General features: G+C 31.9%; 1 protein-coding gene across 2 annotated transcripts in view; it reads left to right on the forward strand.

Moving 5' to 3' along the window:
- The window catches only part of LOC140437146 (adenylate cyclase type 2-like), a 559,227-nt gene that overhangs the window by 329,911 nt on the left and 207,569 nt on the right, over window positions 1-21,747 (forward strand). For both annotated transcript variants that reach the window (XM_072526486.1, XM_072526487.1), the window contains exon 9: window positions 17,382-17,600. In XM_072526486.1, coding sequence (XP_072382587.1) covers window positions 17,382-17,600 — 219 coding nt within the window. The remainder of the gene's footprint in view (window positions 1-17,381; window positions 17,601-21,747) is intronic.

Raw genomic sequence — 21,747 nt, forward strand, 5'->3', positions numbered from 1 at the left:
CTTCCGGCATGGACAAGGATGAAACGTGGTCCACGCTGAGTGGGATGCTTTAGTCCAGTACTTAGCCCTTTTATGAACGCATCTCTTGCCGAGGTGACGGTTTTGTCTTTCCATTCTCTGGAAACCGAGTGCCCCACATTGACCCATGACTCATCCAAATACACAATGTCATAGCCCTCAGCCCGATATTGTTTAATGGCCCTTAAATATCCATGCCTCCATGCAATTATATCAGGACGTTCTATTAGCACGGCACTTTTATCACGTTTTGCATAAACAAAGTTCATGTCTTTTAACAACCTGTACATTGTACTGCGGGTAAAATTTGGCAAGTTTTCGTCTTGGTTCACTTTTGGCAGAAGACGATTCAAAGTAGGAGGAATGTTTTCAAAAAAAAAACTATGCACTGTTCGACGAACGCCGATACGAACACCTTCATCGTAAGTATAGTCTCTGGAGTTGTTTCGGCAACGGGTTCTTTTTCTGTTTGTTTTTACCTCAGAAAGCTCACCTTCTTTGTCTTCCTGTACGATTTTTTGAATCGTACGAACTGACACTCCTGTCATCGCGGATACTTTGTCGAATACAATACGTTGACTTTCATCTCGAAGCAAATTAATGTGGTATCTCACTACGTTTAAGATCACTTTTTTAGCACTCAGATGTAAAATTTGACCACTTTTAAACGGCAAAACTGGATCCATTTTAACAATATAATTTTTTACACTTGAGATTTGAGTGCGCGATGGTTATGCCTTAACCCTTGTCCGGGCAGAAGAATTTAAAAACGTAATCGGGCAGTTTGGGCTTATGTATACAGACAAACATATAATCTCCACTTCACCTAATTACACTATTTTGAAAAACATACCGCTCATTTATCTATAACTCATAAATCTGTCTGCTTTCCAAATGACACTATTGTTTGGAATGACTAAGTACATAAAGAGAATTAGAAAACTATTAATAGTCAATTATAAAGTAATCAATATTGTTTACTGTTAGGGCCTGTTAGCCCGGCTTGCCCGATAATGGAAGTTTAAGCACAATATCTTAATTATTATTGCTTTCTATTTATTAACTATTGTGAAAGTAATATTTTATAAATAATTTTGAGAGTTGACACCTAAGCTGTCAGAATTACCTGTGCCATAATAATTAACCAATTGCGTAAAACCTAATATTTTAACCACTAATAAAGACATTTTTCTAATAATCTTTAAAATCACTTCCCTGAAAATGTAACCATATTTATAAGTAATTGTAGTCGTTAAGCTTATTAAATAGATACGTACCTATCTTTTTAAAATAAATTTGATTAACATTGGAAAATATAAATAAAAATTTGAATATAAATAAAGAATGGGTTATTTCGGCCGGCCCTGCATAGTCCCGTGAACTATTGGCAACATACGCCCGTAAGAAATGCACTGGCCTATCTGTTCAGTTGTGAATTCTTAACTTGAAACAGTCTGTAGCTGCTTTTTCTATCAATAGGATCGATTTTCTCAATAAAATTACAAACCGCTTGGCGCAAGAATATGACACTTAAGGATAGGTAACCAACTATACATTATACGTTAAAGGCTCATGCAGCAAACAACGCGGAGTATTTTTTTGAGTAAAAATCAGCGAAAATCTCATTTTTGGAAAAAATGGTCTTTAGCCGGATTTTGCACCAAGGCAATTAACAGTGTGTTATTAACGGCCAACCAAAAGGACCAAAGTATGTCTCCGAATTATTGTTTCTTCCTTATTGGAAGCATGTATATATATATATATATATATATATATATATATATATATATATATATATTATATGTATATAATATATATATATATATATATATATATATATATATATATATATATATATATATATATATATATGTATATACAGTGTGGAAAGCACTTACGGAATAAAATTGTTTGTGTTCTTATTTTAGAAAATAATAAAAAACGTTGAGATACCTTAACTTTTAAATTTAAATGTGCGCTTTTTAAACATAAATTTAAATGTACAGGTTGATCCACCCAAGTCTGGCATAGTCCATAATCTGTATTTTAAATAAAACACCCTATATATTTTTATGTTTTTAAAAGCTCCTTAACAGCCTGTTCTCAACGAACTATATCATGTAGGGCCTATTATGAATAATACAAGGTGAAATTGTGAAATTAAGTATAACTATCTTCAAGACTTCATAGAATACCCGAGGTAATTGATTGGATTACATTAAAATAAATGCTCAAAATGTTCTTCACTTTGTTGTTGTTTCTTTGAGGTCTTCAATGCTAGTTGGTTGTATTGCATATACTTTGTTCTTGAGATAACCCCACAGAAAAAAATCCAAAGGCGTAAGATCTGGCGACCTAGCTGGCCACTCAATAATACCCCTTCGTCCAATCCATTTATTGAAGAAGATTTCATTCAAGTAATTTCTCACCATTAAAGCATAATAGGGTGTTGCACCGTCCTGCTGGAACCAAACAATTTCGTGCAGAAGGGTTAGATCTATTGGACTGGGATATATAGTCCGTCTAGAAAGTATCCGGAAAAGAGAAAGCAGAATTACAGTTTTACGGTAATTATTTCTATCACTTAAAATATAAAATTTCAACGAATAATTCATCACATTTACTTATACAACCTCCATTTAAATCTAAACACTTAACTAAATGTCCAGATACACCCGAAACCAGGTCAAGGCTATAATTTTTGGTAATGGTGTTCCAGGCCTGTAAAACTGACCTAGTCAAACCTTCTTTATCTCGTGGCGCTGCTCGTTCCACTTCAATCTTCATCAGTCCCTATATGTTTTCAATGGGGCTAAGATCTGGAGATGCTGCTGGCCCCGGAATTGATGCTAATTCGTGTTATTGCATCCAAGCTTGAGTATGAGCAGAAGTATGGCATCTTACATTATCTTGCTGAAAACGCCACCCCTGAATATAAAACATGAGCCGTTTCAAGAAGAAAACCATTTAGGATGTCACAATATGTCGCACTATCAACAGTATCATTAACTATACAGAGAGGTGTAGCACGATGCTGAGATATTGCTCCCCAAACCATTATTTTAGTGGGAAATTTGGAAATTTGAACGGTAACATTTTCTCTTGATAGGATTTTTAGATAATTTGCACCACGATGGAAACAATTTTCATCAGATATAAAGACATTATTAAAATTATCTTCTCGAAAACGTTGACAAAAATCTATTCTTCGTTGCCTTTGCAGAGGTGTCATTGTAGGGATTTTTTTTTTGATTCCTTGATATGTAGCCTTGCTTTTTCAGTGATATGCGGACAGTTTCTGGGCACACTTTATTCTTCGTTGATTTCCAAATCTGTTCGATAATTTTCGAAACCCTAGGCGCGGATTTTGTCGTCCTTAAGCCACTAAAGCATTTAAATTCTTTCCGCGAATCTTACGCGGTCTACCCGAAACTGGTCTATGTCTTATATCTATGCCATTTTTTATCCTCTTTATTGTCTCATACACTGCACTTTTTCCGAGTTCAGTCACTTGCAATAATTTTTTAACGTTTCGGACACTCTTTCTATACAAATATTCCACCCTATTTCTTTTTTCTACTTGCGATATTATTTCACAAATCTTAAGTCTGTTTACAAACAACAATATTTGACAGATGGTGTTGTCATGCGATTTTGTCCATAACCTACTGACGGCACAACCTACTTGATGCATTACTTTTGTCTTAAAATGTTACAAAAAGAAAATCTATTATAATTAGGAAAAATATAAAATTCCGTATACTTTCTAGACGGACTATAAGTTAGCCAACTGAGAAAGCACATGGTCTCTTAACATGCTTAAATATTTTTCCGCTGTCAAATTACCATCTACAAATATAGGACCAATAATATGATCTCCTATACTTGCCCAAACATTCAACTTTTGAGGATACTGAGTGTGTGTCTCACGCATCCAATGAGGACTCTCCGCTGACCAATATCTACAGTTTTGTCGATTTACCTCTCAGTTCAATGTAAATGTGAATTGATCAGAAAAAAGAATTGTGCCAATAGCTATTTCATTTGTGTTACTTTAATCAATCATTCTTTCACCGAAATCCATTCTACGATCTGAATCGTCTTCTGTTAGCTCCTGCACAAATACAATTTATATGGAAGTTTTTCTTCATGGAGACACCTTAAGACAGTTGTGCAACTCACATTATTTGGACGTGAACTTGACGGTGGATTCTCTACGACACTTAACAAAATATCCACTTTCACCTCATCTTCAATGAAGTTCGGTTTTATTTTTAATGGTTTTTGACATGTCCAAGTTCCCCGAATTGTGCATAAATTTTAGACACAGTACCTTGTGCAATATTAGGCAACTGAGGATACCTCTGATTAAATAAGTTTGCTACTTCAACTTGACTCCTACAATTCTCCCCGTAACCGATCATCATTAAAATCAATTCGGTGGGTCTCAGTTAAATATTTCATTTATATTTCTGCAAGAAATTAGCTTTTAATTAGGAATTTATTATTTTAATGTAAAATGTCAACATACCAACAACTGATTGATAACAATCCGCATCATTTACCGATTTAGTTTAATTAGCAGACTATTTAGACAGTTTTTACCTATTCATGACAAAAAATGTTAACACGATTACTAAGCAGAAATTTTCCTCCATATACTGATTCTTAGAAGTAGAGTAGAAGGAGAGTAGAGGAGAGTAGAAGTGTATTGTCTGTATTTGGCTAATTTAAAATAATACCATAACACGTGATAAGTTATTAATTTCAAAATTTCACCTTGTATTATTCATTATAGACCCTACATGATATAGTTCGTTGAAATCAGGTTGTTAAGAATCTTTTAGAAACATAAAAATATACAGGGTGTTTCAGTACAAATAAGGATTATGGACTATGCCAGACTTGCGTAGATCACCCTGTACATTTAAGTTTATGTCTAAAAAGCGCACATTTAAATTTAAAAGTTAACGAGTCCCAGATATTTTTTATTATTTTCTATAATAAGGACACAAACAATTTTGTTCCATAAGTAGTTTCCACACTGTATTATACTCCTTTATTTCAGTTATTCTTATTTGGTTTCACTATATTGACGAAGACCAATACTTTTATACTTAATTTTTTTATCCTTTTTCCCAAACATGCTGTTATTCCTTTTACCTAGTTTACTATTTACTTGCAGTAATCTCTCTTTCCCATTTCTATAGATATGATATTTCCCTCTTTCTCTCCCCTTTCCCTCTTTTTCTATTTCTCTCTCGGTCTCTCTTTCTCTCTCTCTCTCTTACTTTTTCTCTATCTCTCTCTAGATCAACACTAAACGTGGTGTCATAAAAACAGAATCTGGTGTAGTGTACCAAATGTTTCCGTTATTAGACTGATCAGTAGATTAGAGTGAAATAACAAGCATGCGTGACCACGTTAACAGGTTTTGTACTCTTTTTATTTCATTTTATTAACATCTTTAATATCGTTAATAATCCTATAAGTGATATAAACTTGTATGTAAGCCTAAATTGATCATTCTCTATACTAAACATTCTAGCCTGAGGTGCCGTTTTAAAAATAATTGGGTATCTAACAGTATCGCGTACCAATTATGTCTAGTCGTTTATAAAAATTAGGGAGGAGAAAGCATGTGATGTAACGCAGTTACTTGGCCATGCTTATGATAGATATATTATAGGATCTTAGTGAGGCTTTGTAGCATCTTACAAAGCCATGACGAGTGTTAATGGTGGACACAAAGAGTAAGATCAAAATCTGTAAAGCTATAAAAAAAAAGTGTGGAAGCCTATACTATTACATACTACAGGATCCAGAACCTAGAAATAAAAAAAACTAATCAGAATTGAAAATATTAAGAGCTGTCAAGGGAGTAACACTTTGGAATAAAATACGAAGCCAGAATATTAGACAAGTATAAGTATAAGATGTAGTCATGTGGGCTAGAGACGTAAATAATCATATTGATAATATATTGGAAGATAGATGGACCAGATGGGCTAAGACCAAAATGACGGGACGATAGTTTGAACTAACCACTACTGGAAGAGCTTTGAGACATGTTAAAAATAAAGGAATAAACGGATCTAGTCCTATTAACAGAAGAAGAAAAATGAAAAATCGATGGTTATAATGTCTAAGGTTAAAGGTTAAAAATAAAAAAAAAAGTATTTATTATTTTTACAGTTTGACTTCTTCTTCTTCTAGTTCCATGACCGTTATCGATCGTTGGATATCATGTTGGCTACCATATTCGCTATCGTGACTTTATTGACAGCCATGATGTTCTTCTTCTACCAGGACCACGATTACCTTGGATCTTTCCCTGAATGATCAGATGTAAAAGATCATATTTTTCAGGGTGTCTCATAATGTGACTGAAGTATCCCAGCTTGCGTTTCTTTATTATATTGACCAGTTGTGTTGTTTTGTTCAGCCGTCTAAGGACCTCCTCATTTCTAACTCTGTCGACTCAGCTTATTTTCAGTAGTCGTCTGTATACACATCTCAAAGGCTGTCAAGCATCTAAGAATAGCCTCGGTTAGAGTCCACGCTTCCCTCCATACAGCAGGACAGGAAATATGTAGCAAGATGTCATTCGAACTCTAAGGTCAATGCTAAGATCGTCCTGCAAAGTACGTTTCTCATTTTTACAAAGGCAGCTCCGGCTTGTTCTATTCGGCTTTTAATTTCTGCGGTTGGATCCCAGCTCTCATTGATATTACTGGGGAGATACACGAGTTTCTCTACTCTGTCCAGTGTGGCATCTTCGACTTTTATACCGTCATTCTGTATATAATTTTGTTTGCTATCATATATTTACTTTTCTTAACGTTAAGTTTTAATCCATACTGATCACAAGTCTGTTTCATTTTGTTCATTAGATTTTGAAAGTCTTCTCCGCAATTAGCAAGCACTAAGGTATCGTCGGCATATCTAATATTGTTGACGGTTACTCCATTCACAATAATACCTTCGGTTGTCTCCATTAAGGCTACCTTAAATATTTCCTCCGAATATAAGTTAAAAAGTAAAGGCGACAATATACAGCCTTGTGGTCACTCCTCTTTTTATATTTATTTCATCCGACAGTTCTTGTTCAACCTTTATTCTTGCAACTTGATGCCAGTATCGATTTGTAATTATTCGTAGATTTTTATCGTCCAATCCAGCTGTTTCCAATATTTCTAGCATTTTGTTATGTCGGACTTTGTCAAAAGCCTTTTGAAAATCGATTGCACAAATGTACACATTTTGATTTATATCTCTACATCTCTGTACTAGCACCTGTATACTAAACAAGGCTTCTCTTGTACCCAAGCCACTCCTAAACCCAAATTGAGTATTGCTAATTCTGTCCTCTAACAGCGTGTAAATTCTGCTGTGTATTACTCGCAGGAAGATCTTCAAAACGTGACTCATCAGACTTATTGTCCGAAAATCACCGCATGTCTTTGGACGATGTTTCTTAGGTATTGTGACAAATGTCGACTTTAACCAATCAGTTGGTAGTATCCCAGTGTTATAAATTCTGTTAAAGAGATTAAACAGAGCTTTAATTCCATTTTCTCCCAAAAATTTTAGTATTTCAGAACTTACTTCATCGGGGTCAAGTGCTTTTCCATTTTTTGCCGTTTGTATTGAACGTGTAACCTCACTTTCTGTTATAGATGGACCTGATATAGCAATCGGTGTATAGTTTTCTACTCTCTCATCTTCAAATAATTCAGAAATGTAGTTTTCCCATTCTTTTAACTATTCATTGATGTCTAATATTCTGTGTCCGTTTCTGTCTTCTAAACTTTGGGATACTTGTTTCTGTTTCCGTTTGTTTCCAGAGACCTCTTTTAATTTCTTGTGCAGATAAAATGTATCGTGTTTCTTTTCATATTGTTCAATTTCATTACATTCTTTACTATGAAATTGTTTTTTCGCGTGTCTTATTTTCTGCCTGATTATTGCGTAAATCCTCTTGTATTCGTTTTTATCTTTATTTCTGACTTCTCTTCTTCGATCCATAAGTCTCAGTATTTCTTTTGCCATCCACCCTTGTTTTTTTTTACTTTGAGCGCACTCAATTTTGTTTCTTGAACAGTCTTTAAGATGTCTTTAGTTCTCGTCCAGTTTTCCTCAGTACTTTCCTCTTTGCTTGATGTTAACTTCATTGTTTGTTCTAATATACTAGTTATTTCTTGTTTTACAGTATAATTTAACATCTTTTCTCTATCAATAGTAACTGTTTGCTTATTCGTCCTTGCAACTCTTTTTAATCTCAGTCTTATTGTTACTACTAAAATATTGTGATCTGTTGGTACATCTGCGCCTGGATATGGTTTTACTGCTAATACTGAATTTTTTTTATACATATGAAGTCTATTTGGTTACGAACAACTCGTTTAGGTGTATCTGCTGGTGATTTCCAGGTGCAAAGACGACGTTTTGGAAGTTTGAAAATTGTGTTTGTTATTACTAATTGCTTTTCTACGCCAAAAGATGCCAACATATCTCCTCTTTCATTTCGTATTCCCAGACCATATTTTCCTATGATATCTTCCTGTTCACCTTCACCAATCTTTGCATTAAAATCTCCCATGATAATATTGAGATCGTGTTTCTTTGTAGGTGCTAATACTTTTTCTAAATCATGATAGAATTTTTCAATTTCTTCTTGTTCATAGTCTTGTGTGGGTGCATATACTTGTAATATGTTCACATTGATTGTTGTTGATTGTATTTGTATCATCAGTATCCTGTCTGACAATAGGACGACGTTTTTTACAGCTTTATCTGTTTCCTTCGACACAATAAATTCTTTATCATTTTTGTGTTTTGAGCTGTCTTCTCCCGAATAGTATACAATGTGATCATCTACACTTACTTTTCCAGACCCTGGCCATCTCATTTCACTTATTCCAAGGATACTTATATTTAGACGCTTCATTTCTTTAATGGTTCGTACATGCTTCTTACATTCCATGTACCTATTTTTCTTTCTTTAGAAAATGTGTTCATGTTTCTAGCTGATCGGGAGATTCTTAGCACCCCTGCTCGATTTAAGGAGCGCCCGTACTCGGGGCCGTTGTATTTATCAGCCATTTCCATGATTTTTTTCAGTTTGACTACAATATATTATATTTAAAAAACAATATTTAACAATTTGTTATGGTGTTATATATCTATATTACATTGGTAAATATCAAGAATCAAAGTGTAAAACCTGCAATAGAGTTAAACTGGCAATAGAATAGAATTTACCATATAACCAATTTCATTCACAAACGAGCTGGAGTATATATTACTTTTTTAACGCGACCACAAATCCGTATCGCTTTAAGCGAAAAAGCGTGTAATGACTACTATTCCAAACAAAAAAGAAATTTTTCAGAGCTTTAAACTTCCTATTTGTTTTCGACGTCAAGAGACAAATTCTGCGGACCTATTATGTTTGTCGGTAAACAACATTTTTCAGTGACATTTTCAATTTTCGTGGTGTTTATTTGACCATAACGTTATTTGCCAAGAAGAGCTTCAAAAATGATCATTTCTCAAAAAGATTAATGTTTTGCCATCGTTGGAGCGCATTGCTTTGTTTGAAGACGTTAAGTTAATCTTCTAATAATTAGAGTAAACTTTTGGAGAGAGCTTTAGAGTAACTTATTATTTCAGCTAGAATAAAATCCCCTTCTCTATTAAGACTTGCATGTAAATTATGATTAATTTTAGAATATATCACATTAAAATTTTTACTGAAACTCTACTGCATTCGACTTTAACTAAGTTAGTATATTCGATAATGAAAGAGGTATTGTGTCTAAAAATTGTAATGTGCAACCACTTCATAACACTCTTGCCTCTTGCACTAATTAATTTTTTAAACGAACTCGGTACTTGTCCTTGTATAAGGTAAATAATTACAAAATAAGCTGGATAAAACATATATTTAGATACTAGAGATAAAGTATTTATTAAAATACTAGACATGCAACGCTAGTCAAGTTTATAAATAAACACCTTCGTTAACTCTTGTATATTGTTGGGTTTGGTTTTGAATAAAAGAGATCTTAAAATGTTGATTGTTTTATTGTATCTATTTCCTATTTTTTTAAGTTCTTCCCATAAGTCTTTTATGTATCGTATTGTTGTTTTCTACGAACCGTTTCTTTTGTTGAATTTTTTTTTAATATGTGTTGTTTAATTTTCTCTATTTTGTAAACATACTTATTTCTTAGTGACAACGGATAATTATTTTTTTTTTAAAGATGGATATTAACATTTTTTAATATGTTTGTAAAAAGGCGTTTTCTCCGTTCCTTTACAAAGCCGGCTTGTTGAGTAGCTATTGGACATGTGGTAAATGGATCTATAGTATATTTGAAAAATAAGCTGGAGTAAATTCTCAGAAAAAAAACTAAATTGTTAAGCATATTGTAGTACGTGTGCTTTTCGTACAACGTCAATATTATTTTAGCTTATTTTACGTTGGGTTTAACTATTTAGATAGAAATTTTTCCACGTCACATGGACTATCGTAAAATTCAGTTACCTCCTATTGTTAGAACAGTAGGCTAGGGATTATTCAGTAAGTCATAGACGTACTTTAAGGGAATTACATTATTTGTTTCGGTTTATTAGATATTTAAACCATTTTCAAAGCATATTATATTTATATAAATCTGTTTATTTTAATAACCTTATTTATGGTTATTTTTGTCGTTTTTTTTTGTCCTTATAATAATGACCTATTAAATAGCAAAAAATAAAGAAACTTTTAAAATAAATAGGTATTTAGTTAATGGTCTTTTGATAGTTTAGATAGAAAAAGTCGATATAGTCGATATAAAAATAGTATAAATTTCGATTTTGTTTGGGAGACCAATGATTAATAAAATGGTTAATTGTCTTTAAATAGTCGTTCATTAATATAAGAATATTTTTGTTTAGTCGATTATAAGCGAGTGAAGAGATCTGACATACTTAGTTGTTTTTTGCAAGAGTGAATAGTGAGTTTATAGAATATGGAATTAACGTGTGATTATACACCAGTAAATGGCCGCTACCTCAGTAATCTACGATTTGCAGATGACATAATCCTGATAGCTACTGACCTACAAGAAATGCAAACCATGCTTTTAGGACTACATACCGAATCTTCTAAAATGGGACTGAAAATGAATTTAAACAAAACAAAAGTCATGCACTCCGAAGACACTGTGACAATAATAAACGATAAGGTTATAGAAAAAGTTAAAGAATATATATACTTAGGACAAAAAATAATACTAAATAGGAAAATTCAAACTGAAGAAATAAAAAGAAGAAGAAAGTTAGCTTGGGCAGCATTCGGTAAACTGAACTATATACTCAGAAATCAACAAATTCAATAACATCTTAGATCTAAAGTTTTTGATGCATGCATTATTCCGATATTAACTTATGCGGCACAAACATGGACAATCACAAAAAAGAATATGAATATACTTAGAGTCACTCAACACGCGATGGAAAGAGCAATGCTAGGTATATCACTTAAGGATAAGAAAACAAACACATGGATAAGACAGAAAACCAAAGTCACCGATGTGGTGCAAAAATCATTAAGGTTGAATATTGAAATGAATGGGAATACGCTGGACATGTAGCTAGGAGCGATCTAAACAAATGGCACAGATCAATTTTAACCTGGAGACCATACAAACACAAAAGACCCAGAGGCAGACCTCCTATGAGATGGACAGATGATCTGAAAAGGACTGCCGGGAAAAATTGGCTACAAGTAGCGTACAATAAAAAACAATGGAAAGGAAGACTTGAAGAGGCTTATGTTCAGATGTGGACGTGAATGGCTAGACGAAGAAGAAGAAGAAAAATACACCAGTTAAAAAATTAAAGTTGAATTATTTATCACTTAACGAAAAGAGTGTTATCCTCAATGTCTACAATTATTTTAAGCAACACAATCCTTCCAATACTGTGGATAGTATAGTTGAAATTTCGTCTAAAGTAATGGGACATTCAAAATCAACTGTATATAACATTTTAAAAGAGGAAAAATCAGCTAGTATAACCCCACCCAAACCGCTAACAGGAAGACCAAAATTGTCGAAAGCGAATGTGGATGAATTTTTCAAAAATGCAATTCGTAGAATGGTCCACTCATTTTTTTTAACAAACAAATACCAACTTTAGATAAAGTTTTACAAGCCATTACCGATGATCCCGATTTACCCACAATAAGTAGAGACAAACTTTGAAAAGTTTTGCATGAGTTAAACTTTAAGTATAAAAAAGTTGGCAGACAGTCAATGCTTATCGATTCCGAAGAAATTGTGTGTTGGAGACGAGACTACCTCAGAAAAATAAAAAAAAATGAGAACAGAAAATAAGACCATTTATTATTTAGACGAAACGTGAATTAATGAAGGGCATAATGTAGGGAGAGTTTGAAAAGACAAAACTATAAAAACATGTCGACAAGCATTTCTGGAAGGATATTCAACTGGTTTTAAGGAACCAACAGGTAAAGGTTGACGGTAGTATAAATGGATTTCTTAAAGAGGGTTTACTTTTGTTTGAATCAAAAAAGACCTGTGATTATCACGAAGAGATGAACGGAGACGTGTTTGAAGAATATTTCGAACAGATGATTAAATTCATACCTAAAAATTCAGTTATTGTGATGGACTGCAAGTTACCACTCTAGATTAGTTGAACATTTACCAACTACTCAATGGAGGAAAGATGAAATTGCAATGTGGTTAACTTCTAAGAATTTAATCTTTGACGATACAATGACAAAAGCAGAATTATTAGAGCTTGCTAAAATTAATAAACTAAATTATAAAAAATATGTCATTGAAAAGATAGCCAAAAAACGAGGAATTGAAATACTTTGCCTACCACCGTATTATTGCGAGCTAAATCCGATTGAATTAGTATGGGCCGAAGTTAAAGGTAACGTTGCTCGAAGTAATAAAACTTTTAAATTGTCAGATGTTACTAATCTTTCATAAATCAATATCCGAAGTAACGACTGAACATTGGCAAAAATGTATTAATCACGTTATGGATATTGAGAAAAATATGTGGGAGCTTGATCATTCAATAGATAGCAGTATAGAACCTATAATAATTCATCCTGGATCTGATAACACTTCGTCTGAAACAAAATATGAGGAAGCTTAACTTTAAAGTGTAGCTCAGAAGTTTATTTTACATTTGAACTAATTACCGTCAACTTCATTGTTTATTTTTTATTTATTTATTTTTTTATTGCTAATATAATTTTCATTCTTATTTCCAATATTATTAATATTATTAATTATTAATAGGAATGTATAAAAACTTACAGTTTTTGTGTATGTATTTTACGTTTCAGTATAATTTATTGTATTTTATTATTTTATATTAACTGTATGTTTCACAATTAATAGAATTTTTATTCTTTTTATGTCTATCTTTTTATTCTAAACCATTATTGGATTGGATTAATTTTTTTGTTCAAAATATCCAAATAAATTTAACGCAAACTTTTCTTTTAAGATTACGTTTTAGTTAGAAGATGTGCAAGCCTATGTATTCTGAGAATGTACTCCAGCTTATTTTTCAAATATACTATAACCTATATCTATAGGTTATCTATAGATATATAGTTATATACTATATAACTATAAATATCATAGAAGGATTTTATTTAAGTGATTTTTTTCTCGTCTTAACTTTATCTACCAAACTTGGCATATCTGAATTAAAATCTAAAAGTTTTTTAACACCTGCAAAAATATACAGGATGTCCAATTTACTTTTACTTTACTACTACCAACCTTTTATTAAAAGAATTTTTGTTGGATGCTCTTGAAGGGTATGACCAGGTTGATGTCATGTACACCAACGAAGCCATTTTCGAAGGCATTCGGTATAGTTAATCATACTCTTCTAATATCTAAACTTTATAATGCTAGTTTACATGAAAGATTATTAGGCTGGATGAAGAGCTATCTCACAGATAGAATTCAAGTTGTAAAAATTAATCAATGTTTGTCATCTACTATCAATGTAACCTCTGGTGTTCCACAGGGTAGACATTTATCTTCTCTGCTTTTTAATTGTTTTGTAAATGATATAAAAAATTGTTTTTATCATAGTAGTATTTGTCTTTATGTTGATGATCTAAAAATTTATAGTCATAAAAAATTCCAATGACTTTAGTTTATTACATAATGATTTAAGTAGATTATTGGATTGGTGTAACTTAAATGGTTTGAATTTGAACATAAATAAATGTAAGGTAATGCGATTTTTTAGAAAAAAACATCCGATTACATTTGAATACTACATTGGACCGAATATTTTAGAAGTAATCACTTTAGTCATAGTAATACGTATCACGTAATGTAAGTAAAAACAGTTTCAGTAGGAGTATTTTTTTATCCAAAATTAAAGTATTGATCAAAAATAAACTATGATTTGAGACGTCGCATACACTCTTCTCAATACAGAATAATTATCATAGCTTGTTATTCTGTATTCGTCAACACAGAATTAATTATTAAATGACTACTAATTAAACTGTTTATTTACATTTGCTTTATTTTTTTCAATTAGTTTTTACTTTATGCGAAATTTAAAATATGTTAATGTTCGACGTCATACTTGTAATATTATGACTGAAGTCAACTAGCTCATAAGCTAACGTCTAAAGGTGGGAAACTATCGATAGTCCCAATATAATGTAATGTAAATTAGAGGTTTCTATCGATAGTTTCCCACCTCTACTACTTTCATCTCTTTTTATTTCACAACTTATTATGTTTTCTATCTTTTGCGTTATTTTGCCGGTTCTTAAGGCACTCATCACTATATAAATTAATAAGAGGAAAGGTTTACTTTACTTCCTATAGAGACACCAGATCCCAAGCCTTATTTTATTTAGAATTTCATAATCGAACTTATAATGTAAATAAACACTTACAGAGAATATGTAGAAATGCAAACAAGTTTAATAATAATGATTTTTTTCATTTATCGCTAAGTAATATTAAGAATAAGATCGAAAATACCTTCGAATACCTCGATGTAATCACATTGTGCTTTAATAGTATAAGCTAAATTTAAGTTGATTTGTAAAAAAAATGGCAAGTCCGTAAATAAACATTACATTATATTACATTTAAATAAAATAAATGAAACCAAAAGTAAAGTAGTAACATAAAATATGGCATTAAATACGTTACTGTCATTCCATTTGCATACAACGTTTCATGGATATTATCTTTTTAGTTTCAAAAATATTTATTTGGTTTCATATTTTATCCTAAATCCACTACAGCTGTTTCGGCTGATTGCCTTTCTCAAGTGATCTATTTTTGGCATGCGTTTACACTTTATAGTCTTTAATGAAATAGGCTGAGGAGGGGAGAACTGTTTGTCTAAAGTTGTCCATTCAGAATTATATTTGTGTTTTTAATTTGTTAATTTCCATAGATTCTAACAAAGATAGCTTAAGGCCTTTATTTTGAATGTGAAGAATTTTAAATTCGTCATTAAAATAATGATTATGATCTAGAAGGTGAAGTGCGTATGTAGAATCTGTTTTTCTATTATTGAAAGCCCATTTATGTTCTGCTATTCGTTTATTAAAATTTCTACCAGTTTGACCGATGTAAGTTTTTGGGCAGTCGTCACATTTAAGTTTGTATACACCACTGTGTAAGCGCTTTTTATTTTGGCTCTTGTTGTTTTTAATATCTTTGCCTAAGTTGGTATTTGTTCTGAAAGCTGGTGTTATTCCTTTCTTTTTTATGTGTTTGGCTATTTTTGTTGATATTTTGCCGGTATATGTAATCGATCAGAAGGTACTGGGTTTTTTCTCTGATGGTGGAAATACTAATTTCAAGGCTTTCTTGTATAGTTTTTGATTTAAAAGTTTATTAATTATTTGTTCGTTGTATCCATTGTTTACTGCTATTTGCTTAATGATATTTACTTCTGTCTCGAAGTTGTATTTTGACATAGGAATTTCTGTTAATGTCTGCCAGTTTATGTTGTGTGGGATATGATGATGAATTGTGTATAGTCGTGTCAGTATGGGTAGGTTTATGAAATATGAAGAAGTCATGTTTGTTTTTAAGTCTGTTAATTTTTAAATCTAAAAAATTTATGGATTGATTTTGTTCTATTTCTATTGTAAATTCAATATGACTATGAAGTGAATTAATATACGATAAAAATTGGTCGAGTTGCCTATTAGTTCCTGTGAAACATACCAGTACGTCGTCTACGTATCTCCACCAATATAAAAACTGTTTGAATATGGGATGTTTTGAAATCTTTGTCTCTAGATGATCCATAAAAATATCCGATAGTAATGAGCTTAGAGGATTGCCCATTATAATATATAATAGGAGATAAGGGATAATATAGCATACTATATTAAGGATAAGAGTTTATAATAAATGTTGTGGAAGTTTTTAAAAACAAAGTTTTCAGTGTTTTATTGTTACACATTTATATAAATTAAGAACCGCTCGTTTTATTTAAATACGCTACACTATCATGTACCTTTGTAGGTCAGCGAAAGTTAGAGGAACTGGTCTGTTCATTTTAGATTGTTTTTTAAAAATATGTCGATAAAACAAATATATTATTGATAGATGTACGCCCAGCCACAGAATAAATAACAATCACAATGCCCACTCTCAGATGCCGCCTTTGAAGTGTGTCAGCATGCGATCGCCATATTTTAAATGGAAACATAGACTCGAATCGAGAAGTTTGTGACAAGCTACGACAGAACTGTAATTTAAATTTTTAGAGAATAATAATTTAGTACATTTGAAATAATTTAATCTATTCTTCAACTAAAAGTACGAATAAAATAGTGCATATTATGTCTATGGTTGCCCTGAAATAAATTAAACCGGGTTAATTTTGCTATCACATCAAATAAAATTTCACTAAACAGCACTGGTTCCGTTTAAAACATGGCTGATTCCGTCTGCGCGAACGAGATGCGCGTACTTATCTTGACAAGCAGAGCGGGCATTCTGATTGTTTGTTATTCTGTGGTCCAGCTATGGGCGTAAAATCACTTTGCTCTTCGCTTTTTCTCATATTATCTTCTATTTGAGTTTTAATAATTCGTTCATATAGACGTCCAATCAACCACAAAACACGGATACCTCGATTACTGCACTTTGACCTAATAGGTTTAAGTTTTAGGATTAATATAGCTATTAATATGAATATTGTAAGACCAACCGAAAAAAAGAACGTTAGACCATTCACTCTACAATTCACATTTATCATATTTCGTTTTCTTTATACTAATTTATTGACTTAATTTTTATTTATTTTAGAAAGCAGAAACCGAAGCTCAAAATGGTAACCTTAAGCCACGTTTATCCAATGTGTCAGAAAGAGCGAACAGCATTTGCGACGGCAACTTAGGATTGTCAATTCCTCATGCAAGAACTAGGCCATCAAGTAAAATGACCAAATACGTGGAATGTTGGGGTGCTGACAAACCTTTCGCAAACATCGCAGAATCTACTCTGGCAAAAAATATTGAACTAACGGTAAGGAGAATTTTCGTTTTTAACCCAGTTACCGATATAGCGATACTTAATTACAATGTAATTAGATTTACTGGCAATATTGATTTTATGTTTAACTAATAATCAAGTAATAATTGATTGCATTATCTTGTTAAATTAAAATTTTCGTTAGAGAGCCACGATCTGACTTAAAAACAATAAAACACAAATTAAGAAATGTCAAAATGTAGATGTGAGCTAAGATCATTCTTGAAACATGTCCTGTACGTACACAAAATGGCAGAATTTGTTATGAAATAATTGTTCAAATTTTAATATATATCTTTGTATATAAAAATTTCGTGGCACGATGTTTGTCCAAGCTAATATTGAAAAGCCACTGAACCGATTGCAATAAAATGTTGTGAAAGTGTATTTGTTGGTCCAACTTAGGAGATAGGATATTTTTTATCTCGATGAATGGCCACTATTTTTTTTATTCTAAATTTAAAATGTTTTATACGACTTCACCTCTACAGTTTTAGTTCAGTTGATCCATGTAGTTATCAAATATCATTAAATGACGTTTAACAAACATCATTTTATGTTTTTATCACATTTTTTATAAACTATTTGGTCAATCGAGTTGGCCAATTTGGGTTAAAAGACACCTATCTGACTAGTCCTTTTAAGTTGGAAATGCTATCACTTACCTTGTTTTACCTGTAAATCTAAATAAATCAGTTACTCTTCAAATAACATATTTAACACAAATATAATAAACCATGTACAATATTTTCCAGTTTTGTGATCGAGATATGAGGCTTTTACTAGGTAATCGCAATATTTTAAGGTATTAGTCGATATTTATGACATTTAACTGGTTTTCCCTGAAAATTATATTAACAGCTATTTGTAGTTATAGTTATTATTTATATGAATTATAGGCAGTTTTATAGAAAAAACAAATTTATGTCGAATATAATAATAACAATATTATATATTATAATAACAATATTATTATGAGGCTTCCTCGTCCGATTCACTGAAAGCAGGCTCTGGCAAGATGTCTGTTATATCATTTCCCGTTTTCAAATTACGATACTACCCGTAATATTCCTCCGGTATCACTTCCTTATCACATAGCTGTACCAAATCTCTAATTGCTCTAATTGATAAATGTGCACCATAAAGTCGCTTAAGTTCTTCAAGATTGCTTGTTTGTATTAGTTAATAACTTGGCGTGCTTTTTTCTTGTTGATTGCCGTGCAATATCAGTAAGAAAATAATTGAAGCTTGTTGACATGTCATAATTAAAATAGTTTCTGTTTGCCTCTCCTTTCACAAATCTTATTCTTTTTATTTTCAACCACATTATTTTTTCGCCGTTTTGGTCTTTTGTCAGGTTTTTAATTAAAGTGTGTGACAAATTTTTTAAATCATAAAAGTCGTAGTATTTAAATTCTTTACATTTGTATGGTTCTATACATACTTTTTTATCATCAACCTTGATCTGTGATTGATAGATCTGTGTTTTTTAGCGGTTTCGATACTACTATGCATAGAGTCAACTTCCATATAGGAATGCCCAGACTCTAAAAATTTGTGTTTAATAGTATTTAAATGGTCTATGTTTTGAACATCCCATAATAGTAAGGCTGCAATATGCTGATTACGATTCTGTCCTCTGTAGGTATCAGAAAATAAACTTATTTCACTTACATAGTCTGGAACACATTTTGATAAGTAGTGGAGTATAATGCTTCCTATTTCAGAACTTCCTCGTCTACTGTTAATTTCCGACCAGACAAAACAGTAAGCTGCATTTGGTAATGCGGCTTCATATACACACAAATTGTAGAATTTCATTTTTCAAGATTACATGCTTCTTTTCTTTTCTGATGTTCTCTGTAACTGTCTTCCTAATTCGATTTGTCAGTTGGATTGGCCCTATCATATTTATCACAAACTAAACATTGATCTTTTTTAGGAACAAAAAAGCTTAAATTATAGTCGCTAGAAAATATTCTTTGATATGTAATTTCGCTAAGACCTTCCAGTTTCTTCTGTCCACAGTCATTTATATAAAGTTGGTACATTTTTCTTATACTTAAATTTTTGTCCAAATATCTACGCTTTGAACTTTGGCGAATATAATGTGGGCCCATGGTTGGAAAAGACTCAATATGAGCCTTCACGATTTTCCGGGTGTTACTGCTTGTTTTATTTGGCGGTGTATGCTTGCCTCTTTTATCCGTATCTGCATAATAGCCTAGAATATCAGTTTTCTTACAACATCTTGTATTACCGACGCTGATATACAAAATGTCTTACAAAAAAATTTCTCACATACCTGTATGTCTTGACCACTCAAAGAAAAGTAACACTTTTTGGAAAATGCACGTGGTTTTTTTAAACTTCGACAAACTGCAACGACTCTCTTTGGTGGCTCCATTTTAATACGTCCAAGAAAATTTTTCTGGCCTATATATTCTAACGTCCAATAATCACGACATAGTCTTTGTGTGTAATCTTCGCTGAAATAACTGGCACATTTGTAAACGCACTCTGAACAATTAATTGGTTTGGCAATTTTGCTGGTCTATTCTTTTTTTTATCTCATAAGTCAAACCCTTAGCACGCCTCCTTTTTACGACATTTATTACCCATTCTTTGGAGTTAGCTTTTCTCCGTTTTAGTGGATGTACGTCTTTCCATACTTTGTCAAAAAGTAGATATAATATCCAACTGGCTATTTCACTTGACACTAAATTGTTCGTGGGGGCACCTATTTCAGTATTTTCTTTCTCATCATTTAGGCTATCAAGGTCAGCTATTTGTAATTCATATAGACTTCCTAGAGAGAGTGATCCCTCTTCACTTGGCTGATATGTGGGGTCTACATCTAAAAAATAGATTCGATCATTGAGACTATATTGTTCTTAGAATCATCAAGGATTGAACTGCTGTCTTCAGTTTCAAAGAAATCTAAAAAACTCAAGATATTTCACAACAAGTAACTAATTAATACCTATTAACAAAGTATTTCCAAACTTTCTTCCTAGTCACAAATATAGAAGACGAGCAATTTTATTTAATAGTCTGCTTAATTTTAGCATATTCTTTTAACTTAACACCATTAAGATCATTTATGGTTTTAGCTTAGTAATCATTTCTAAATTTTAACTCAACCCGTTTTCAGGTACAATGAAGTAAGTGTACTTAAAGGTTTTTACTAGTCGACATGAAAGAGAAATTTTAATAATTCATACACGTAAAATGTATTTGAGACACTTGATCACCTTTTTACTGAATATGGTATGCAGTAGTAGAAATATATTGTTGTCCGGCATAATAATATATGTGGGCTTACTTTGTTTTACATGCAACAGAACTTTAATTTTATGGAAGTAAGTAGCTATATATTGTTTTATTTGAAAATGAAAAGTTGGTTAGGTGTAACTTATTTGTTTATTACACAAATTATTTGCTGAATGGTAAGTCGTATCATTTATTGGGTTTTACCTGTATGTAGAGCGGAAAAAGCTGAGAATTTTGGTATACCTACTTAACTCAATATTTTAAAATTTGTCATTTACCTGGTTTTCGCAGTATACCGACGATATACAGTGCTTTTCAGATAAAACTATCCACTTTAAATAACTTTTGAACTTCTTATTTTTTGGAAAAACGCAAAAACACGTCAATTAATATTTGAAGGGGGAGACATTAAATCATATTTAAGGTTGCTGGGTAATGCACCCTCTCACCCCCCGTATCATCCCTTTATTTTTTTTTAATTATTTCCCAGTTTTTTATTTTATGTTTGAATTCTCCTTTTCGTACTGATTTCAAAAATGTATAATACCTGGACTTTAAGTGATTAGCTTATGAGGAAGACAATTTTTCTTTTAACAAGATGGTATCTCTCTCAACTTAATTGACTGTAACAAAATAGGTTGTAGCATAATTTAAACTTTTTAAATATTTAACGTTACTATTTGTAGTTCCTTCAAAAACCAAAAAACAAAAAACTTCACATTTTTTTAAAGTTTGATCAAAGGTTTTCGATATTATTTGGACGTTTATTTTAATCGGTTAATAGCCAATGACAATTTGTTATTATAACTTGTAACAGCCTATTTTGATACGTATGCAATATGATCGCTGAAATGATTTACACCTTGCA

The sequence above is a fragment of the Diabrotica undecimpunctata genome, chromosome 3 (genome assembly GCF_040954645.1).
Source record: "Diabrotica undecimpunctata isolate CICGRU chromosome 3, icDiaUnde3, whole genome shotgun sequence".
Taxonomy (NCBI): Eukaryota; Metazoa; Arthropoda; class Insecta; order Coleoptera; family Chrysomelidae; genus Diabrotica; species Diabrotica undecimpunctata.